Source organism: Sceloporus occidentalis, unplaced genomic scaffold (assembly GCF_023333645.1).
Source record: "Sceloporus occidentalis isolate IW3139 unplaced genomic scaffold, rSceOcc1.0.p SCAF_9, whole genome shotgun sequence".
Taxonomy (NCBI): domain Eukaryota; kingdom Metazoa; phylum Chordata; class Lepidosauria; order Squamata; family Phrynosomatidae; genus Sceloporus; species Sceloporus occidentalis.
This window is the reverse complement of record NW_028316989.1, coordinates 17,291,563-17,315,726: the sequence shown is the minus strand read 5'-3', so window position 1 is coordinate 17,315,726 and position 24,164 is coordinate 17,291,563. Positions and strand designations below refer to the sequence as shown.

At 42.6% G+C, this 24,164-nt stretch overlaps 2 protein-coding genes across 8 annotated transcripts in view; one reads left to right on the top strand and one right to left on the bottom strand.

Annotated features, from left to right (window-relative positions):
- Positions 1-6,018, top strand: part of GLB1L2 (galactosidase beta 1 like 2) — a 56,383-nt gene extending 50,365 nt beyond the window's left edge. For all 4 annotated transcript variants that reach the window (XM_089537505.1, XM_089537504.1, XM_089537503.1 and 1 more), the window contains 3 exons: positions 1,344-1,458; positions 2,165-2,281; positions 3,139-6,018. In XM_089537505.1, the coding sequence (XP_089393631.1) occupies positions 1,344-1,458; positions 2,165-2,281; positions 3,139-3,225 (319 nt within the window). In that variant the 3' untranslated portion in view covers positions 3,226-6,018. The remainder of the gene's footprint in view (positions 1-1,343; positions 1,459-2,164; positions 2,282-3,138) is intronic.
- A 48-nt stretch (positions 6,019-6,066) lies between these two features.
- LOC149306995 (galactosylgalactosylxylosylprotein 3-beta-glucuronosyltransferase 1) overlaps positions 6,067-24,164 on the bottom strand; it is a 76,312-nt gene continuing 58,214 nt past the window's right edge. For all 4 annotated transcript variants that reach the window (XM_089537539.1, XM_089537537.1, XM_089537541.1 and 1 more), the window contains 4 exons: positions 23,388-23,896; positions 16,787-17,083; positions 11,134-11,255; positions 6,067-9,616 (listed from right to left, as the gene is read on the bottom strand). In XM_089537539.1, coding sequence (XP_089393665.1) covers positions 11,169-11,255; positions 16,787-17,083; positions 23,388-23,896 — 893 coding nt within the window. In that variant the 3' untranslated portion in view covers positions 6,067-9,616; positions 11,134-11,168. The remainder of the gene's footprint in view (positions 9,617-11,133; positions 11,256-16,786; positions 17,084-23,387; positions 23,897-24,164) is intronic.

Below are 24,164 nucleotides of genomic sequence, written 5' to 3'. Positions count from 1 at the left end.
AGTGGGTTGCATAGCTTGTCGCCTCTGGGCATGTACAGAGCCTTTTAATAAGGAAATATACACAGCCCCGGAGATATGAAACAGATTAGATGAAATGTGAAGTGGCATTCCCCTGGCCTCTGAAGAAACACCACTGTCTCCCGTTGCTTCCTTGCAGCTGGAGATGCTGGTTAGTGAGAACTAGAGCTGGGGAGGCGGATGGGAGAAGAAAGGTTTCCCTTTTTAGCCATGATAATCCCATAACCTTCAAAGAGGGTGTTGGAGTTTCTGTATAAATATTCACGACATACTTTTTGTTGTTAACTGCCCTCAAGTCAATCTCGACTCATGGCGTAATTCCTACCGAGGTGGTAACCTGGAAATCTCTCTTCCCTCCCCCCGCCATATGTGTGTGTGTGTATCTATGACAGAAAGTGAAAGAGAGAGAAATAGCAGGGGTGGAAAGTTATTTTACCCTAATAGCCTGGATAGGATTAATGCTGTTTGTGCATGAAGGGAGACATCATTTTTCACACTGAGCAGAATCTATGTTCCGTTAATATGAGAGTGCCTAGAATAGCTAGGTTAGGAATCTCAGGTAAGGTAAAACTAGGGGTGCTGCCTTCATCTGATGGGATGGAATACTACAATACCTTTCTTGAACAAAAATACTAAGTAGAGAGTGCGATAAAACATTGCAGTGTATTCCTGACTCCTAAAGAGGAATGACCCTATTTTACAATTCCTGCTGCCTTGGGACCAGGAATATCGCAGCCCATTTCATGCGCTGGAAAGAGTGTTGAGGAATGTGAGAAAGGTTACCTTTTGTTCTTCTTCAGTTGAATGGATCAGATAGCAGGTGATGGGAGTTTGGAAATCTGGGAGTTATAGTCCAAAAGAGGAACATTTCCAAGCTCTGTTTTGGCTATGAGACTCTGGAGAGTCAACCATCCAGGATAGATAGACAAATTGGCTATTTCTGCTGCTAAAGTTGGCTACCTTTATTTCTTTAGCACTAGAAAGCAAGAGTTAGTGCCACAAATGTAAATTATAATTAAATAATAATAATAATAATAATAATAATAATATAACTGGTTACTATTATAATTATATATAATAATTTTGTAGCTGGGTCTGAGCTTCTGAAAGTGGACTTGAATCAGGATGTGACAAATTGTGTCTTGAACCCATGTCAAAGTATTCTGGGGACAAAATAACTTGAGGGGGAGGCAGGGAGAGCCATTATGTAAACATCATGATGCACCAAAACTGTTTATGTAACTGGTCACCTCTTTTGGAGCTCATTGACTGCTCTGTGAGAGCACCTGTTTCCCTTTTCTCAGCAGTTTCTTTTCTGCTCACAGTCTACGTGGATTCACTCCTTGGAGCGCCGTCCCTGACAGTGCAGTAGGGCCTGCTTTCTTCCGAGGGACCCTCCAAGTGCAGCATTTGCCTCAGGATACTTTCTTGAAGCTTGAGGTTAGTTCCTTGTTATTTTTCAGAAGCCTCAAGGTTTGCTACAGGAGATAATGCCTTTTGTTGGTGAGCCATACGGACCCAAACTGATCACAGGCTCTTCTCAGACATGCATTCAAGGAGAGTGTGTGTTCCTATAGAATCCAGAGTCATTTCTGAAAATTACTGTGAATATTAGTATCTCTGGTTGGCTTGATTGTTTATTGTGATTCCCTTGTGGATGATTTACATCTGAATCTCTTGTGCATCACAGGTGAAATGGTCTTAGTTGTGCATCAGCTTGCACAACCTTTTACACAGAAAGGGGGCACTCTTATATTTATTTTCTATATTGTATTGTTTTTACTAGATAATAAGGATTTTTATTTTTATTTTGATATGCTTTGTTGATTACATTCAAAACATATTCCCTGTTTATCTGCAACAACAGATATACTTTTTTTTAAATTAAAAAAGTTGTCTTTGCACTAGGCACTAGTCATGGCAGAGCTGATGTTGATGCTTGGTTGCATATTGTAGACATCACTGCATTACAATTTCTTGCCCTTGTCAAAGAGTATGATATCAGAACCAAAGAGGAATGTAGTGACTTAATTTTTGATCATTTACCTTGTTAGAATGTTGGAAAGCCATAGGTAAGAGCATTGGTCACCTGGCAGAATACTTTTATATTTGCTTCTCCAATGCTTTCTCTTTTATTTTTTCCCAGGGCTGGGAAAAAGGAGTTGTGTTTGTTAATGGGCAGAATCTTGGCCGCTACTGGAAGATTGGTCCTCAAGAAACACTGTACCTCCCAGGGACGTGGCTCCAGGAGGGATACAATGAGGTGAGATGCTTGATTTCAAACATATGCTTTCTCTTAGCATCTTCCTAGATACATTTAGGATCCTATGACACATGTAGTAACTTGCCTGTTTTGGCATAAACAGTTCAATATCCCAATGAAGGTTAGTGCCTCCTGGCTTGTAGATTCTATTCAACCACAGTTTGAACATGTACAACTGAGATTGTTTTTAAAGAGCAAGGTTCCAAGTCTTGGTCAGCTGTTCACGTTGTTGAATTCTTGTGGTAGTGGGAGTGCTGAGAGGTTTGACTGGGTTAATTCAAAATCCAATTTGTAACTTCCAAGGTTTCTATCTATGCATGTGTGTTTGTTCATGCACCTTCAAGTCACCTGTCGACTCAAGAATTTTATAGTGTTTTTTTAGGCAAGGAATACTCAGAAATAATTTTACCAGCTCCTTCCTCTGAAATATAGACTATTGCACCTGGTATTTGTCCATGGTCTCCCATGCTAATACTTATCAGGGCCAATCCTACTTATCTTCCAAGATCAGACAAGCCTTTAGCGTATATGTGTGTACATTGAGCAGAATTACACCCAGAAATGCATATTAATAAGGGAAATGAGCCAGATATTTGTACAATTTTTATTGCAAATTTTACATACACACACAGAGAGAGAGAGAGAGAGAGAGTTTCATTTCTGAAACAGGATGCAGGATGAAATGAAACTAATATAAGAATAAAAAAATTGAGATACTGCAAGAAGCTGAAAATGTCAGGTTCGTCCACCCTGCTATAGAAGTAAATGATAACCATTTACCTTCCACTCTTCATTTGCATGCAAAAGAAAAGAAAAAAGGTTTTGGCATTAAGGCTGTTCTTTTCTTCTCCTCCTAGATTGTTATTTTTGAAGAGCGTGCTGCAGGCCGGATAATCCAATCCACGGACTTGCCTTTCCTAGGGAAGATCCAGTATGTGAGCTGAGTCTGGACGGTGGTCTCCTGGCTGCTCTACCCTCTAACTGTTCATCTTAAGCACTGGTTGAGGGTATGCTTCGGAAATCAGTTCATGGGGCACAGAAGTCTGGAAGCAAGCAAGCCTCCTCCTCCTCTATTAGATCCTTTTGAAAGACATGCCCCTTTGTCAACACATTTCATGGGTGTGGGTGACATTTGATCCGTTAAGGCTCACCTTGTCCATGAATTTAGGAGGATGACTCTGAATCCTTGATGTGAGAAAGAATTCCCAAATATCTAGGAATCTTTTCCTAGAGAAGTTCAACTCTACCACTTGTTTTTCCCCAGTTGTAACAAAAGAAGCTGAGGACCTCACAAAGGGGTCAGTTTGCAAGGGCTGTCAAAGGATCTCATGGATTTATGAAGTTCATCTCCAGTGATTCAGCTTGAACTGGGCACCTTCTTGTTCACAGTTGGGAGAGAAACAATTTCATTGCCCCCTACATAACCTGGCACATACTGGACTTTCTAGACACCTTGTTACTGTGAAGAATAGATTGTCTTTTATTCCTTTCTCAGGTGCCTAGTTTGGTCCTTGGGTGGGATGGGTAGAAATGTTATCTTTACATATATGCCTCAGTTTGGTAGTTCAACCCCAGGATGTATATTGTTATTTGTATTTAAAGAACCACAATATGTCCTCTAAATCCCAGCAATGGACAGGGAGACCTGTGCAAGAAATAGGAGGAGGTGGCACTTGGGAGTGTTGGCACTTGAGAATTGTACTTTATGTATAACCTCAAGCACACAGAATATACCACAGGGAGGCAAGTTCAGTGTTATCTGTGGGACATGTAGAGCAGCTTGTCACAGGTACCTCTGCCATCACATGGAAAAAACCAATAACGCCACAAGTTAAGCTGCTTCAGTCAGTGGCAAGGCTGCATGCGGTTTTAGGAAAGGGATGCCCCCAGCAAAAACTTAAGTTCATATACATCCTGAATGCTACAAACATGCAGGAATCCTGTAGTTACGCGTGTTACACCTATGGGATGTATGGTAATTTCCCCTCTTTAGACACCTATGAGAAGCTTAGGACCCCATCTATTCATGATCTGGAAGATGTCAGCAGAATTCTGGGCATTCTTACATCCAATAGGAAAGGAAGTGAATAGTAGTGGTGTATAGTTGAACATGTAGTGCATTTATGTGAAGGGAACTGTGGGGGGCTGAGATGTCCTGCTCCTCCTCCTCCTCTTCTTCTTTGGGCTCTCCCTGCATTATAGTAACCAGGACATCTGTTCCCCGCCTGGCATTCTTCACATGTGGACTGCAGTCCCCCCCCCAATCCCCAGCCAGCATGTCCACTAGCTTGCTGGCTGTGGATGATGAGAGCTTCAGTCCAAAACATCTGGAGACCACCAAGTTGGTGAAGACAGAATTAGAACAGGAGGGTAAATGTAGCTTGCCTGATCTCTTTAATACAGCACGAAAATTTCTTACACCCCCAGATAGTACAGTCCAAAATTGGGATTGTGCAGTCCAGAGTTCTGCTGCCTTGTTCTGGCTCTCCTGGAATAGACTGGCAGGACTTTATGTGTAGTCCGCACACTTCTATGCCATATGAAGGGAGTGAGGCTTTCTGACTGTTCTCAGCCAGTCTTCCTCCATTCTTTGTTGGCATCACTGAGAGTAGGGCAGAAATAAAAGTCATGAGAGTTGGCTTGATAGGGGAAACCCTTCTTTTCACACGCCTTCCCCTGAATCCAAAATATTCTGAGAAGCTACTGCAGTGTGCCCACATGGGAGGGAGTGCCCATTTTGCAGCTGGAACTTGGGTTTTCAACATGAGGCAGTCATTTGTCCATGGTCACTTTCCATTGATGAAAAGAGGAAGATTATGGAAAAGCATGAGGCAGAGTAGACAACACGGCACCCTCCAGATGTTGTGAAGTCCCCTGGCCAGTGGCTTAGGACTGTGATCCCACAATATGGTGGGCCTCAACTTGTCTCCCCGCAGCTGAAAGGATATCCTGAGTTCTTGCTTTTCTTCCAATTTTTAAATAACCCAAAGAGTTTCTCTGTACCCTTATTGGGTTTATCCACAAGCTGTACGCTGCAGTAGTCCAAGTGCTTGAGACCAACAAAAGCTCCATCAGTGCTGGTTTTGGGAATATTTCCTTCTCAAGATGCCATACTCAGGTCCTCCTTATAACTGGTAGTGATTTCCCACCTCCCCCTTCCACTCCCCCATCCCAGCCACTTGGTTTAAAAAAGAAATTGAATAGGGCACCCAACATTTACTTACCTGTTTAGGAAATCATTTCAGCCTGTAATCCCATTTCCCTTCTTGGCATACCTAACCCAGCATGGCTTGCAGGCACAAGAAATTTTGAGGGGCGTCTGGCTGTTAAAAACCATATTTAATTTTATTTAAGAAATTAAACACAGTTGATTTAAAACTTGAGAACAGACAGTGCAGCTTCAAAATAAAAATAAACCCATTGTCTATCTGGATTATGTGCTGCCCACCCGTGGAAACGCGGGTGGCTCTTGGAGGCTCAGAGGCAACAGTGCCCCTGTTAACACCCATGACAGAAACCTGGACACTCAGAGGCCTGCAGTCAATAAAAGCACCTTTGCAAAATAAAAAGGGAATTTATTAGGATGCATCTTTTTGATTTATTGTAAAAAAAAATTGTTCATGATTCACCACAATCTGGCAGGGTTATTGTTGCTGTAATTAAAAGAGACAAGACATGCTAATAAGAGGAGATGGCAGTTGGAAACTACTCTTGCATTGTGAAAACTCAAGTCGTATGTGTGTGTGTGTGTGTGTGTATATATATATATATATATATATATATATATATATATATATATATATATATATATATATATGCCTCTCGTTTCCCTTCGATAAGCTTGATCTGGATTGTGTTTCTTCAAGCCTCTGACTCCACCTCATAATGGAGTGAAGAGCCAGCGCAAGACATTATGAATTGTCCAGATTTCATACTGTTGAGTTTTGAATTTAGCCCAACATTTTTCCCTCCGGGGAAAAAGGTTTTTCACAGTTGGAAACTAAATAGCCTTATTGGTTTTAAGGCATGTTGGTTTGGTTTTCTCCCCTCCACTGGATTGTTTAATAAATAGTGCCATAAATGGAGAAAGAAAATAAAAATGGTCTCTATTATTGTTACGAAGATGATGGTTATTGTAAATGTTTGCAAAATATATAGAGATCTGTTATCAGTCCAAAGACTGATTTGAATTCACACTGTCTATGTATCTTAACTAGTTAGGTTAAGGATTAAAAAAATAAGTGTGTTTTCCTGTACAGAATTACATTACTTTCCCTTTAGCTGGCAGATATTATTGTGCTTTACTTGTTTTATTTTAATTTTTCAAAGGAAAGCCAGGATACAGGTTGGGTCCATTAGACATTTAGATAAAGCCAGAACCTGGAGAGGCAATTTTTAAAAGGAGATTTGGAGGAGGGCAAGTAGAATGGGTAAGATCTCTCTTTGGTCTTTCTTCTTTGTTTCTTTAAATATCTGCAGGAGGTTGCTACAGGCAGTTTCCACAAACGTAAGCAGTGGGCTGGAGATCATTTTTCTTAGACTCCCCCTACCTTGTTCTAAGCACCCCACATGTGGCTTTATTTGAACCATGCTGCCTTGGGGCATAGCTTCATTTTTAGTTTATTTCTCCTACCTTTAGCTGGCAGGTAAAATTAGACAGGACATGAGGGAGCATATATAAACTGTAGTGCCTTGAATGATGGAAATACACCTCTGCATCTTAGCAAGCGGAATTGTTAGCGCTGCCATCCTGTGTACTGCTTTATACTGTAGATGAGGGTGAGAGTGGTACAGCCTTTTAGATGTTAGAGGCTAGCGCCCAACGGTCCTAGCCAACCTTGCCAAGGGTGAGGCACACTGGGAGCTGCACTCCCAACATCGCTTGGTATGTTGTACAGTTCCTACCCTGTTGTAGATGGAGAGACCGGATAAGAGCACTCTACAAATGCATGGCAAGGGAGAAACATTCTACCTTTTGTGTGTGTGTGTGTGTGTGTGTATAGGAAATTTTGAATATTTTGAAGAGGGTGGACATTTAGTCCCATCTCATCTTGCAGTCTGATGTGGTACAGTCCATGGCCACGTGCTCCTCTGTTATTTGCAAACCACCACCCTTCTCTCTGTCTATTTCTTGGATAAGTTAAGGGTGTGAAAGTTGCTCTTTGTAAGCAAGATTAGAGAGATAAACTTGTGTTTTTCTAGTTACAAATGGGTTTTTCCTTTTTAAACAGATGACTGGTTTTTCCTCTCTGCAGCATAATAGCCAGAAACGAGTTAACTTTGCTGCTGAGATAAATCCACTTCCCCATTGCTGAAGGGTACATCCCCAGCTATCGCAGCATCTTTTCACAATTCATAATTTACTCCGATCTTTCTGCATTGATTCTGACAGGCAGAAAAAAAAGATAAACCAGAGAAACAGCTGCATTCTTACCCTTCACTTCTCATGTTAATCTCTAAGGGAGTCTGCTGGTCTTGCAAGTTAGAGACAGATTATTTTTCAGTGGACTGACTTAGGTTGATCCTCTTTAATAATGGATCACTTTCTCTGGTTCTGCCTCTGTCTGCCTGCCTGCATTGAGCAAAGCAACAACATGGATTTGGCCCAAATCTCCTTCATGTTGAGCTGCATATAAAGATCTCCATATGGCTGAGTAGCTAAAATAAGCACCCCCTGAAAAGGTCCCTGTGAATTTGAGAGTCCCCAGTGTTTTGAAGTAAGGTAATACAGGTGTGTTACCCAAACAAATGCACTGTCGTCCCATTTTCAGATTATTATTATTTTAACAAGTTTAGATCTTTACTCAGAATTTGGTGGGGTCAGCCTGAATTGTACCATTAGATCCATTGCACCACTTCAGAAAGCAGATGGGTTTGTATTGCTGGACATTCCTGCATAGGATGTTTCCCACATGTTACACACTAAGCACAGCAGAGAGATAAAAATTGTATAGCCCTCTATCTGATGCACTACTTTACTATGAGCAGGGTTTTAAAAAAACAAAACAAGAGGAAGATTTAGTCATTCCTCAGTTTGAAGTGATATTGTCTGAAATTCTGCCATCTCGTTCTCCCTACCTACTGTGTAGGCTGACTCTAAATGGCTTGCTTAAAAAGCAACTCCTTGACCCACAACCTTCCACATTTTCAAGGCCTGATCATAGCTTAGCACCAACAACAGATTGTGTTATCTATGATTTTGAGGATGGTTTGATCCTTAATTGGATATGCAGTTTTGAGTAGCATGCTATGAACCCTATCCATTGGTTTTCCAGCAGTCTCTTCAACAGTGTCGCAAGGTTGCAAAACTCTCTGAGACTGGAGGAAATGCTTCTCAAATTGGTGCCATGTGCTCTGTGGAACCTTGACAGGGAGCTCAAGATACCCATGATCCCCCTATGTCTTTTTGTTTCTCTGGACCTACTAAACAGGACCTAAATAAACATTATCAGTGAACAGGTGAGAAATAACGGTTTCTTGCAGCAGGTCTATTTGGTTCTAGGGAGAGGGTTGGAGAGGTAAGCTTACTGGGAGGTTCTTAGCTTTGGAAAGCCTGATGGCTTTAGGTGAACTCAAATAATCAAGTGATCCAAACATGGCAGAGTCAGGGGCTCGGATAAGAAGACCCTACCAACCCAACCAAATGTTGGCTTGGTGAATTTAATTGGAACGCCACCTCTTTTTCGATCCCTGGATCTGATGAAAGAGATATGGTTACGACTGCAACAGTTTAGAACTGGCAGCCTTTTCTTTTTCTTCCTCCCTTTCCTCTCCCCCACCTTGGCCAAATCCTACTATCTTTTACAACATAATAAATATAATTTTGACAGGAAAGGTGCCACAGCCAAGGACAGCATTTCCCTCTGAATGGAAGAGCTGCTTTGTCTGGTTGTGCCCAGTACGTAGTTCATGCCTGTTGGGATGGGAGGAACCAGTCACAGATCCAAACGATGACTCCTATAGGAATGTCCTCTGGAAGCCAGCCCCTAGATTTGAACCTTGGCTTCCAAAGGGGAATTTCCAGGTACGCTTCCTTCTGCGAGCATCTTCCATCCCTTCCGTCCCACGAGTCTCTGCCCCTCCAACCAAAAGTGACGCCAACTCCATTGCTTCTGTGCTGTTGTTTTTTCCCCTGCCTTTAAAAAAAGAAATGGTTCATCTCCAGAGGCTCAGTCATGTCATCTTCTTTCTTCATTCAAGAATTCGATGAGGAAGCACAGGGTGTCCAAGCAGTTGGTGGTTGGTTTGGAAACTGGGCTCGGTTACTCTCAGTTTATTAAAAGTATCCAAACTATGTCTGGAGACTGGCTTGAGGACTCCACAAGAAGGAATATGCTGCAAATTAAAACATTGATTTGAGTATCACATTTTTCCTCCATTACTGAAAGAAGCCACTCATGCTTTTAACCCAGCCCAGCAACAACAACAGTTATTGTCATTATAACCATCTTCAACACCATCAAATCTCTTGTAAACTGATATGTGACAGATGTCCAAAATGGCAGTGCCATGTCTCATTGTTCCAGTGTTTTTGATCACATTTTAATGCAGCTACCTGACACCATTTTAATGCCATGCAGTGCTTTCTCTGTTCCAGCAAGCAGCCACATGACTCCATCTTGTACTAAATATTACAGAAGAGAGATGAAGATACATAGCTACCATTTTGGACAACCACCCTACACTCAGGTAATCCTTTCCTTCACACATCCATGTATTATAGTGACTGTCCAAAACTGGGTAAAATTTAACTGATGCAGGTAAATGAATGTTGACAGCTATTCTGACTGGGACCTTTGGGAGGTGTAGTTCAAAGCATAAAGAGGGCCAAAGATTGAGAAAGCAGCCCCCCAATGTACTTTGCAAATGGACAAAACACAGAGATGTATCAGTGAAAGTTAACTTGCCTAAATGTGACTGACGGCAATTCACTCGGGTGGGAATATAGATACATCATTTTCACATAGTTCCAAAATTTGGCTGGAATTTCCAGTATGTACAAGTTTGCAACATTCAACACTTTTTAGAATGACACAAATTCCAAAATACTGGGTATGTGCATATTCCCTTGTCCCTATATAAGAGTGTACCTAGCCCCTTGTAATTATTTGTTGTCGTTTTAAAAGGGATAATTATGCATATATACGAATAAGAGTCCATAAGAGAATATATATGAATATATACGAATAAGAGAAGGAGGTAAGAGCTAAACATGTGAACCAGAAATGAAGCTAGGACTTTTCACATCTTGCTATGTTTTTCGTGTGATGTCTGAATGTAAGCCAATGTATTTTCAGACATACAGTAGGGTCAGTATCCACAGGGGTTTGGTTCCAGGAACCCCCCCATGGATACCAAAATTCATGGATGTCCAAATCTAATTAGATACAATGGCACAGTAAAATGGTGTTCCTTATATAAAACGACAAAATCAAGGTTTGCTTTTTGGATTATTTTGTGTGTGAATACTTTCAAACCATTGTTGTTTGAGTCAATGGATGTGGAATTCTTGGATATGGATGGCTGATTGTACAAGACTGTACAATTTCTGGAATCTGAGTGAACATGAGAAATAGTAACATTTTTTAAAAAAGAAGAATGGGTTTGCTTTTAGGTTACTCGGACAGTTAGACCCATGACATTTTTTTGCCACATGAGGGATACCTGAGTTCACATTTCAAACTATGATACCAAAAAGATGCTTACAAAGTAGCATCTTCCATTCAAAGATGTTGTGGCATCCACACTAATGAGCATGGAACAACAATGTTCAATAAAACCCCCGTTTTGTATGCATCTGTGCAACAAGAGTTCCTCTTACATCTAACAAAGGAGTCTCAGTAGAATTTTACCTGCTAATATTTTTCTCTGTTCTTGTGGTGTGATGTCAGATTTCCACATTAGGGTCTGTGAAGCCTTTCTTTCCCTCATTCACCAGCACCGGTTTCTCCGTCCTTGTGTGCCAGACAAGAATCTGAATGAAAGAGGGAGAGGGGGGAAAAAGAAGGTCTGAGTCTCATTTATCATCTTGTGTTGTTAAACCAATAGCACACATCTAACCACATTCCCTAGAGTCTAACAAGACATCTCTGAGCCTTAAAGCAGAATGGTGAAAAGTTTCACAGGCTCCTTCCCCCTCTCACTCCTACATATGTTCTTCCTTTCTTGTGAAGGAAAAAGAGCCTGGATAGAAATGACCCATTTTATGGTGCTGTGTCTCCGGGCATTAACCCAGTCCTTTGGCACATTTGTCGACTGACCTGTTCACTCACCTCATCAACGCTCACCATCTTTCTTTGGCTTAGCTATCCTCCCTCCCTTGCCCCCATTCACATGCATTGCCACACATCTTGGCTCTCCTCCCACACATGCTTTGCTGCACCATCACTAGCTGATTTAAAGACAGAAGACAATCTGTCTTTGCTGTGGGAGCTGTGTGCCATCACAAAAGGAGAAATCTACGCACCGCTGACTCAGTCGCCAACTAGGATTTCCAACAAGTCCTCCGCAACCTGTGAGCCAACAAGCTAGGCAGATCCACTCACCACATTTGGTGCCTGCCAGATGCTTGTGTTTGTGTGTGTATTGTGGGCCTTCAAGGTGGTTCCAACTTATGGTGACCCTAAGTCACATGCTCTAAGGCAAACCTATCATGGGGTTTACTTGGCACGATTTGTTCAGAGGAGGTTTGACATTGCCTTCTCCAGTGGGTTTCATGGCAGAGCAGGAATTGAACCCTGGTCTCCAGAGTCATAGTCCAACTCTCAAACCACTATGCCACATTGGGCCTCTTAGCAATCTTCATTTCATAGGATGGGGAATCTCAGACCCTGGGGTACCAGGATTGACCTCTTTCCTCATGAAGCCCTTTTCCAATGGTTTTTCTGCTCTTGTATGTTTTTTCTCTCCATTCTGAAAGATCAGCATTTACCTTTTGAGCCACTCTTAGGCAGCTTATCATATTTCCTTTCTAGTTCCCATCTTGTACATACCATATTCCAATACTCCCTCAACCATTCATGTGATTACCACTCATCCTGGCCTTAGAAAAGATCTTCCTTCTTGCCTTTGTCCCGCAACAACCATTCTTAAAACAGAACTTATCACCTCTTCACCATGCCCACAAGTTTTGCATTTCTATGGCTATCCATGGAGTCTGATTTTAAAGCTCCTTTCTGAGCACCAGTTTACTCCATGCATCTGAGGAAGTAGACCAGGTCTACAAAAGCTTCTGCTGCAACTTCTTTCACTCAATTAGATTAAAAAATGCTACAAGATCCCTTTGCAAACTGATATTCCAGACAAACCCGGCTGTGTCCCTGAATTTATCTCATAAGGTTTAGCTTCTGACAGAAAGGAGCCCAAGCTACAGTAGGATGCTATGATTGGTCTCACCTTTTTGCTATTGGCTCAGCCCACCGCTGGGACCCAAGAATTTCCCTGAAATAAAATTCAGTCCTCAAGAGGAAAGAGGTTCTCCAACCTTATTTGGTTCCCTTGGTTTTGTTATACCAGAAGAGAGCCAGCATGGCATAGTGGTTTGAACATTGGACTACAACTCTGCAGACTAGGGTTCGATTCCTGATCAGCCATGAAACCCAGTGGTTGACCTTGGGCAAGTCACATGCTCTCAACCTCAGGGGAAGGCTGTGGCAAACCTCCTCTGAACAAATCTTGCCAAGAAAGATAGGGTCGCCATAAGTTGGAAACAACCTGAAGACATACAACACAAGAAAAAGAGCCTCGGGTTGCTTGGTCTTCCATAGGCAGCAGTCTATCCCTCAGTACCTGAGCCACACATTTGTTTTGGCAGATTACACCAACTTGATTCATCTCTACTAGAACTTCAATTATGCACACACCTCCAGTTCTTGAGCATCGCACATCACCTCTCTGATTACAGAAGTCATCAAAACCATGGCAGTATTTATTGATTTTCAATAGGATTGTGTCCTTTATTATATATATATATATATATATATATATATATATATATATATATATAATTTTATTTGACCATCCAAGGCTGCCTGCATTCAGCAGTGGAAATTGCCATTTCTGACTTCAAGAGCTGATGTTAGCTTCCATGCCACAAATGAAATGCCACAATAACACTGTCATATTATGCTGCTTATTATACAGTGGGCCCTCCACATCCACTCAGGTTAGGGTCCCGGGACCTCCATGAAAGTGGAAAAACCGCAAATTAAAACAACAACATTATTTTCTTTACTGGAGAAAACACCTCTCTAGGAATCTCTAGATCAGGGGTAGGCAACCCTTTTGAGCCGGGGGCCGGGTAGCTGTCCTTCAGACAACTGGGGGGCCGAAGCAAAAAAATAAATAATTAAATAATTTTTTAAAAATTAAATAAATAAATAAACCGGGACGAATGTAGGACAAAATTTTCAAATGGAGGGCACTTTTTAAATAAAAAATGGAGGACATGTGAAAAAATTTGCTGATTTTTAAAAAAATGTTAAGATAAATGCATGTTTCTGAGGCTTCTATAGACAATCACCCCCCAAAGGCCCCGGCGGCGATCGGTGGCAGGACTGGGCTGGGGCCGGTCCCAAGGCCTCGCCGGGCTGCATCCGGCCCGCGGGCCGCAGGTTGCCTACCCCTGCTCTAGATCCTCCATGTCAACATCTGCCAGAAGCTGACTACAGATTCATGCTGGTGGATCTACACATGCATAGAGAAGTATTTTCTTTAGGTTCTCCAGCACAACATTATGGTCTACTTTTGGCAGAGTTGTGTTGGAGGACTTAGAGATTCCTAGAGATAATATATTAATCAAATCTGCAAATTATTAAATCCATAAAAGTCAGAGTCGCAAACGTGGAGAGCCGACTGTACAAGCTAACCAAAATCTGGTGTATGCTTTGCTGTGTGTGTGTATGAGAGAAAAACAGAGTGAATGAGAAGGTGAGAAAACAACAAACAGGTAGCAAATTTTGTTTTCTGCCAAGCAAGACTGTGGCCTCCCCAGCCAAATCCGCCAGTGACTTCAACTGTAACCTCCCTAAAGAAATGTCTACAATGAGATTCTTGCCGAAGGGTCCTCCCTGTCCTACTCTTTATATCTGTGCAGTCTGTTGGAGCATCTTCCTGCTCTCCATCCCCTCACTTCCACTTGATTCTCCTCACCTTGACAAGCCTCTTGTCTTGTTGCTATGACAATGGACCACATGCTTAATCGATCCTCTTTCATGCTCAAAGCTGAAGGCTCTTGCCCCCCTCGCTTGCCTTGCTGGAAAGAATCCTGGCTGGATAGGAGAGCTAGGTTTGCTTACGCAGGATGCAAAGCTGTGGGTTTTTTGTTGCCGTGTAGGGCAGAATCTACTGCTGCCCAACCTTTTGATCTCTGGGATGAAGAGGGACTCTAACTGAATTCAAGGGAAGGCATGAGGCTCAAGGGAAGATATATATTTGCTCTATCAGCCTAAGGAATAGTGATCGACACTGTGCTGCTTACAATTCCACAATAGAGCCACTAATAGCTCTGGCCTTTTGCCCAGCCCTGAAGAATGCAGAGAGAAGGAAATGTTTTTGGAGCAAATGGGAATCCTGGTGTGTACTTGTTCCCTCTGAATGATGCCTCCTTCTCCAGAGAGTACACTGCTTATGTGGAACAGGGGCCTGAGGGGATGGGGGGGGGGGGGGTCATCATTTTGCAGTAACCAGAATGCAAATATGGGTTGCCTAATATGATGAAATCAGAATGCGTCTAACTCAAGCCTCATTTGCAAGTGGAAAACTGGGGCAGCTAGTATTTTGTGCGTAGGGTAGGGAGGGGGAGTATTTCAAATTGTTGGGTGTGATAGGAAGGGGGCTGTTAATTTTTTTAGAAAAGCCATATGGGGCAGCTCCCTCCAACCATGTTCCAGTTCCTTCATCTGCTACCCCATTCCATCTTATGTTGTTGTATCCCTCCAAGTCATTTTTGACTTATGGTCACCCTATCATAGGGTTGTCATGGCAAGTTTCTTCAGAGGGGGTTTGCCATTGCCATCCTCTGTTGATAAGAGAGTGCGACTTGCCCATGGTCACACAATGGTTTTTCAAACCTTGATCTCCAGTACTCAAACCACTACACCATGCTGGCTTTCATTCCATCTTATAATGTCAGGCATATCACTTGAGACCTGCAGATCAGAATCCTGTATGGCTTGGCATGGCATAATGATTCTTCATGTAAAACTACATTATGCCTGGTAGAATTCAAAGACATAGCTGTGTTAGTCTATATCATATGCAGAGGGACATGGTAGCATCTTTGAGAGTTGGTAACAAGACTATTTCATCAGATACAACCTGGCCATTCGCCATCCTCTGGACTTACTGTTGAGCCTATATCAGACATTCCATGGCCATTCTGTACCTGATGGAGAGCAAGGTAGAGAATCAGAGAAGCATCTGGTTATGTCCCTGAAGCCAGATGTGAAATGATTACCTCATACGCCAAGGTCTGTGTAGGTTATCTGGAGACTTCAGTGGATGATGTAGTTATTTCATGGCTAGCTATGGGGACATAACCAAATGGTTCTCTGATCCCACCCCTGCTCTCTCCTACCAGTCACATAATGGCTGAGGGCCCCTGCAGTGGTCCAATGGTAAGACTGGGGCAGGAGCCTTTGGTCACTGAGGAGGAAAGAAGGGAATACCAGGCTCCAAATTACCCTCAAACATAAGTGGGTGCAAAGGCGGCTTGTATATGCCACCAACATCATCACTGGAAGAAAAGAAAGAAAGGGAGGTAGGAATTCACAGCCTGAGAATGGATGCTTTCACATTTTTGTTTCATTCCTAAGAGCAAGGCTGTTAAACAGGGAGAGGTAAATTTTGGAAAAATACTCAGCATCACTATTTCAGAGGAATGAGGGAGAGCCATGTCTGGAGAATATAGTGGCAAGCTTAGGAATGCATGACCCTGGTTTATACCAAATTAGATCATTGGTCCAGTTAGCATAATGTTGTCAACACAGATCAACAAGAGGCTCTCCAGGATTTCAGATAGCATCTACCCAAGATGCCGGGGACCGAACCTGTGACTTTTGGCCTGCAAAGCATATACATTCTACCACTCTGCTACAGCCCTTTCATGTGGTTAAGGCTTCTTAGTAGTTTCCATTTGCACTGCTGAAACGATAAGAGACAAGCTGCTTTTGTGGGTCTTCAAGTCATTTTACACTTACGGAATTTTCTTGGAAGATTGACCGAAAGTGACATGCCACTGCTTTTTCATTTTATATGTTAAAAACTTAATCAAACATGGCTAGTCTCTTCAGCATATGCTGGAAACTACAAGGCAACTAACTTGATTTGATCACTGTCAACTTATAAAATCGGGTCTCTTGAAGTGGACTCAGGGGCCACTGGGTACTCTGTAGACAAGAACCAAGGAGCTAACAGAGTAAACCCACTCAAAGTGAAACACCATGGTTTCTTCTCACTTTGAAAATGCCCCCATCATGACTTTGAAACACTGGGATAGAACCATACCTTAGTGCAATTGGCAGCTTTGGGCTCGAGGTCATTCAGAGTCACCAACTCCCGGAGCAAGCTGCTCTCCTGGTAGCCACCTTTCACCCCTCGTAGTTTGAAGTAAGCCTGAGGTCGCTGGAGGATGAGCCTGAGGTTCACAGCAAAACCCGCCATGTCGATGGCAAAAGGCCGGTGAGGGTCGAAGACAGTCTTCCAGCCATACACCTTACCAGCAGCATTCACTTTGGGAGACTCGTATCGTAAGCCTCCCACGAAGGCCACTGGCCACACTGACACCTTTCTGGTGGTCCGCATCTGGAGCAAAAGAGAAAGAAGCTGTAGAACTGACAGGGCATCTTTTGAAAGGGAGAGAAGGAGGTTTTGACAGCCACAGTGGTTAGAACCTACTAAAGTAGAAACACGCCTTTAATATAAGCATACTAGCTGAGCACAGTGAAGGTTGTCCATCTGTCCCACCACTGCCTTCAAATGTAAGGACCTCAATCTATCCTACCATTAACACTATTGTGAAGATCATCCACCTGTTCCACTGATGCCACTAAATGTGAGGACCTCCACCTGTCCCACTGCTGGGGACCTTCTAGATACCCTTGTGGTTTCTGTATAAGACTTTATTATATAATGCCACCGCGGGACATCACTACCCTTGAACCACTACTGCCATCCCAGATACCATGTGTACCAATAACCCTTTTGTAGTATTATCAGAGGCACACATGTATAATACAAGCATGAATTTATTAAACAGAAAGTTAAAATATTGTGAAGTTGGAGGCTTTCACGGCTGGCATCCATAGTTTTTGGTGGTTTTTTTTTGGGCTCTCTGGCCATGGTCTAGAAGAGTTTATTCCTGACGTTTCGTCAGCATCTGTCTCTGGCATCTTCAGAGAATAAATTACAGTTAAAATTACTTTAAAGTTAAAATATTACTTATTCAACACATTTCAATTCTGATTGACCTGAACTAACTCTCAGTCACATCTCTCTCTCATATTCCTTGCTCTCCTCAGTCTAACTAATCTCCACATTGGCTGCATCTAGACTGCAGAATTAACGCAGTTTGACACCTTTTTAGCCCAATGCTATGGAGTCCTCCCAGAATCCTTCTACCAGCTTGGGTTAGAGGATTTTGTTAAGATAGTAACACTCGTGTGCCTGTACTAATGGGAATTTTACACTATTGCTGAATTGTTGTTGTTATTGTTGTTGTGCCTTTTCCCCAGTTTGGGACTCAAGTTGGCGTACAATAGTTAAAACAACACACTGTATATACTCAACTATACATCATCCTCATGTATAAACTGAGGGCAGGTTTTGGGGACAAAATTATGAATTTTAATATGACCTGTGGATAAGTCGAGGGGAAAATGTAGGGGCATGTAACAAAGGATGTAAAGGATGAAGCAAAGGAAAGCATTGCCAAAAAACATACAAAATTCCAGCAAGCATAACTGTTTGTGCTCATACTAAAGGCTGGATGGATGAGAGAACCGAAGGAAGTCAGTGCTTCCAGGACAGATTACATTCTTGCCCTTCACCAGAGGATAGTTCCTTAAAAAATAAGACTTAAAGTACAATATTTACATTGATCTGTGGAGAAGTGAAATCAGGGTTTTGGGGGTCAATCTTTTCACTAAAATTGCTAGACTTATATATGAGTATATATGGTAGCTAAAAATCCACAACATACAAAAGTCAAGAAGCAATTAAATCACCATAAAATCCAAATCAGTTAAAAACAAAGTTTTTTTTAAAAAAGTCCAGCACATTATATAAGGCCTGTTTCCACACTAAGATAAATCAGTTTTCAAAGACCTGTGGGAATACAAAAGTTTTTATCTGCTTGCCGAAAAACAATAAAGAATTTGCCTGTCTAGCCATTTTGGGAAAGGAACTTCAAGGCCCTAGGAGCCACCACTGAAAAATCCCTGTCTCTTGTGTTCCCATCATGTCATAAGACCTTGTGCGTGGATGTGGGAGTGGTTGTTATTCAGCTTCTGCCAAATGGATTACTTTGATCCACTATCTCTCACATTTTACGACAGATTCTGAGAGCGCTAACGTCTCCAGGCTCAGGCCATTTCCAATTCCCATGCTGTCCCCCATTCAATGAAAAATGTATTTTAATTGCCTTGTTGTTTTCTTTTATGTAAGCCATCCTGAATACTAACTCAATATTATTGAAGGGTGGAATTGATGCTCCTACTGTCAATAAATAAAGCAAATCTTCAGTCTAACAGGATATGGACTCTTGTTCGCTAATGCAGAATCTCTGAATGCAAGGAACCCAGGCTTGGGAAGGTTACCTTTCAGATTTCAGCTCTTCCAATCCTCCATCTAACAAGGCTACTGACCATATTGAGTGGGGGATTTTGAAAAATCTAGCTCTAAAAAGTATTTTCCAAGCTCTGGCCCCAGATCAAACACACAACCCCATCTATTATTCTGAAGCAGGTGATAGTCAAGAGGCCTTGAACCATATCCAAGAGCAAGGGCATGTCAAGTTAGTTAATAACTGGCTGACTAGGGACTTTCTGGTTATTGTTGTTGTTTGCCTTCAAGTAGTTTCTGACCCAAAAGCGAGCCTATCATGGGGTTTTCTGAGGATGAGAGTCTGTGACTTGCTCAAGTTCACCCAGTGGGTTTCCATGGCCAAGCGGAGATTCAAACCCTGGTCTCCAGAGTGGTAGTCCAGCATTCAAATGCACACTAGTTCTCCATCCTATAAAATCCTGGGATTTGTACTTTCACAAGGTCTTTAGCCTTCTCTGCCAAAGCGTGCTGGTACAAAACTACAAATCCTAGGATTTTGTAGGATGGAGATGTAGCCAGAGAGCTCTCGCATGGGGTTTTCCTGGCAAAATTTGTGCTCCAACAAAACAAATGGTGCTAGGGTATAGCAGATATAGAATATGTCCTCTCTTGGGCCCGATGATCCACTCTTTTCAGCTTTCCGTACTCCTCTATAATTGTGGCAACCATATGGTGCATGCACTAGAATTCCACCTTTGCAAGAGACTTGAAAGCTGAGATAACTTGAAGGAAGTATGTTCCTCAACTCCCTGGAAGTACAAATTTGGGGATTATATCTGTGGGCAAAGTAAGTATGCTAATTTACAGGGGCTGGAGCTGTTTCTCTTTCCCAGAATCCCACACTCTTTTCCCTGGGCTTCGGTACAGATCAGGAAAGCCAGCCAATCTGAGGCAGTCTGGTTGGCTAGCAGGGGTCAGGGTTTGGTAGCAAATGAAGTCTTCACTCAGATCCTCTCCTAGCCCACATTAAGCTGTTCCTTCCACCATGTCAACAGTCATTTGTCTTTAATCTGTTTTTGTAGTTTATGTTTGTTTCTATTATCAGTGTAGTTGATAACAGAGACGCAAAGAATGGGAAGTCAATAAGGGATTTAGGGGGTGGAAAGGAGGGTGGAAAACTGTCAGATCAAAGGCTAGGGTTCTTTGGTGTGTATTTGTATGTGTGTGTTTGTATAGATTTGTTTGCTTGTCTGTTTAATGCTTTGTTGGATTCTATTTGCCAGCTACGGAATGTGAACTTTTAAAATATTCTTTACCTTTTTTCTGTAGCTAAAAATCATCAATTAAAAACTTATTAAATCTAGTTACGTGACTTGGGAGAATATTGTATGCCTATTTTCGCCTGATCAGAGCACAGGCTGGGCATGGGCTTGAATAGGTGAAAACGGATCTTATCGCAGGCCATTCTGCCCAACTCAGCCACATTGCATACCTGATCCGGACTCCTGGAGTACTTTCCGAACCAACTACACTTTCCCGTCCTTCGAAAAGTATGCCAGGAGTCTAGATCGGGTATGTGATGTGGCTGAGTTGGACAGAGAGGTCTGCAATAAGATCCGTTTCCATCCTTTCAAGCCCATGCCCAGCCTGTGCCTGAATCTGGTGAATACAGATGTGTAATAATCTCCTTGGATCAATGGTTCTTGGCCTTTGGTCTTCCAGATGTTTTGGACATCAACTTCCAGAATCCAGTGGTTATACAGACCAATTAAAGTTGCTCCTGCCAGCCTTACTGTGACTTGTCTACATGATGGCAGGCCAAGGTCCCTATCTGAGTGCTGACTATTTTCATGAGGAAAGAACAGTTTTGCAGCAAATCCCTGGCTAAATTGGATTTTAAAGAACCCTCACCTTTTGCTCTAGATTTTGCAGGAAAATCCAGTAGTGATGCTTACACATGCATCATGCGGTGTTGCTTGGTGCCCCCGCTACTGGTTGAAGCCATGTAGTTGATGCTGGGCACCTTGTTTCTAACCTCAGTGGGAGTGACTCGAACCAGCGGCTGTGGTACCAAGTGACACAGCGGGATGCAGATGTAGACAGCTGTCCTGCATCACTGCAAAGTGCAGAGATAACAGGGGCATCTGGGGCAGCTCTGGGTCCAGAATACTCTGGCTGGTATAGGGGAGCCCTGAATCTTCTGAAAACAGAAGTCCGAAATAGCTGAAGGAACAGGGTGAGACCCACTTCAGGTTTTTACCACTCATTCTAGCATCCCAAGGTGTTAGGAACCTATCTTCCTTTTTAATGTTTCCATCGCCTCCTTTCAATATTCAATCTTTTTGATGGCCTTTGAGAAGCTTAGGCAAGAGGCGATGTTTAATTTCCCTGCATTTAAATTAATTAGCATTACAATGTCATCGAAAATGACTTCATTTGTAAATCCTCTGGGAAAGGGAGTGTGTCATTGGTATGTTGGGAAGCTCCTACGCACAGCCAGAGATGAATCAGAACACTTAAACTGCAGGAGTATGCAAATACATAAGGATTTGAGGGGTGGGTTTTGTTTGCTGCTGTGGAGTTTCCCTCCTAAAAGATTAACAACAACAACAACAACAACAACAGCCATCAGCAAGACTTCAAGAGCCACAGTCAGCACCAGAGTTTGGAAAAGTGAACGTCGGAACTACAAGTTCGCTGCTGCTGCTGTTGTTGTTGTTGTGTGCCCAAGTTGCTTCTGACTTATGGAGACCCTAAGGTGACCCTATCATGGGTGTTTTCTGAAGCTGAGAGCGTGTGATTCATCCAAGGTCACCCACTGGGTTTCCATGGCTGAGTGGGATTAGAACCCTAGTCTCCAGAGTCATAGCCCAACATCCAAACCACTACATCATGCTGGCTTGGTGTGGTATTTTGGGAGTTGTAGTTCCAAACTGTAACTTATATCAGTTGGAGGCAAGTGATGCAAATGCCATGCAGCACCTGGATGGGAGGTCATTAGGAGTTGTCAGTACATTGCCATGACCTGCTCACTGGCTAAAATATTAGTCTATAACAACTCTTCATCCTTGTCGTCCTTCCATCATGTGAAGGACACTGAGGGACTGACCATGTATAAGAAAAGGGCTTTTAATAGTGCCATATTATTTTCATTTCTTGACTTATAATGGATATGTTTTAAATTGTTTATAAACCTATGGGAAAGAGATTGGAATTGTGTGTTACAAGGGACAGTGCCTAATGATATGATTCTTAAGCATCAAGCAGTGCAGTGTACACCATTCAAACAAAAAAACATATGTACAGTATATGCACACTCTTCAAGGAACTGAATTTTCTCTCCTTCCCTGGGCTCTGAGATCTAGGTACCCAAAACACCAACAAGTTGTAATTCTGCACAAAGAGATCTAGGTCTTGCAGCCTTGATGTAAGAACTTAAGTTCTGTCTTCACAAATCTTACAGAGCTCAGCCTCATCATAACACAACATTTAAGTAACGTAACCTGGTTCACTTGGTTGGGGGTTCTGCACTACTTTTGTTTCCTGGTCCATATATAAGAGCAGTAGAAGGGAGGGAGCAACTTTAGAAGGCCCTGAAGTATGATTTATAAAACTGAGTCAAAAGAATGGACCTGAATGTTTGATCAAGATGTGAAATGGATTTGATAAACGGATTGTTGTTATCCGAAGCGAAATTTGGACAGGACTGAAGCTCACTGCAGAGTTGTTGGAGTGGAACGAGTCCCTGAAGATCACAGTTCTTAAAACTATAAAAACTGTAAATTGCAGTTCATAAAATTGACCCTCCAGCCTCCCTTTCCCTATATCAGACAAAAGTCAATTTTGTTACTGCTAGTGACTCAGTGTATTTCCAGTCCTTCTTCTATCCACCCTGCCTCTCCTTTCAGACTCATAAAAGGTTACCTGTTAAATGTTTAGCACCATAAAATTCAGGCCCTGGAAAATTACTTTTTTAAACCTACAATTGCCAGAATGACCCGGCCACTAGTCATGCTGGCTAGGTGATTTGGAGAATTGGGGTCCAAAAAGGTATTATTCCCAAACTCTGCAAAGATACAGGTTAGAGCAGCAGTAGGGGAAAATGTACCTTTTCCCTAGGATCCCCCCCCATCAGAAAATGAAATGGCACACTTTGCACATCTGAAGCTTCTGGGCATATGAACAGGACTCACTTGCCTTCCATTAGTCCTGCATGAAAGATTTCAATCAGGTTTCCAGAAAGAAGTCCACCAAAGCTTTGTAAGAGAAGGGTTTGCTTTCCAAGGAAGGTCAGGGTGGCAACCATCACCAAAGCCATCTGGGGATCTACCCACTGGCAGCTTACCTCCTCAAAGAGTTCCAAGCTGTAGGTGTTATCGTCATCGGCAAAGTACACAATCCCAGGCTGGCTGTTGTTTTTATTAAATGTCTCCCTCAGCCACCGTAAGGCGAGGTTCCTTTGCATTGTCCCCCTGGGTATCCGTGGGTCCCTCATGTCCCCTCTCAGCTTGTAGTTGCGTGGGGTCTCCACGTTGAGGTGTGTGTAGTTCAGCCCAGTGTCCCTCAGGAGCCGGGTGACAAGCGGTGTCCGCCGCTGGGAGTCCTCCACCAGGATCCAGTGCAAATTTGGAACGTGCAAGAAAGTGTTGGCCAACCGTGTCAACTCTGCCTTTTGGACTGGTCGGCTGTAGGTGGGCGTGATGACATGGATGGTGGGCAAGGCATCTGACCAAGGAGGCGGACGGGTGTAGACGTATTCTGTCCTAACCACCTCCACAATATCGCGGTCTGACAGGCAATACTCCTTGGAGTCTGAGCCTTGGGAGAAGTCACGACGGGCATCCCCACCATCCTCTGAAGCCGCCAAGAAAAGGACAGAGAAAGAACAATCTGTCAGTTGGCATATGACAAGTCAAAAGAAAAAGAATCCATTTAGTTGGGGAAGGGAGGAAGGAAATAGGTAAAGAAAGTGAAGGAAGCAAAATCCAGGAAATGGTGGAAAGGGGACAGAGAAAATGGTATATCACCTCTAACTCTGTTAATATAATTCTGGGCTAAGACAATATTTTCAGAAAGCAGATGTATGCAAAAAGAGGGGAAAACAAAACAGGAAAGTGCACAG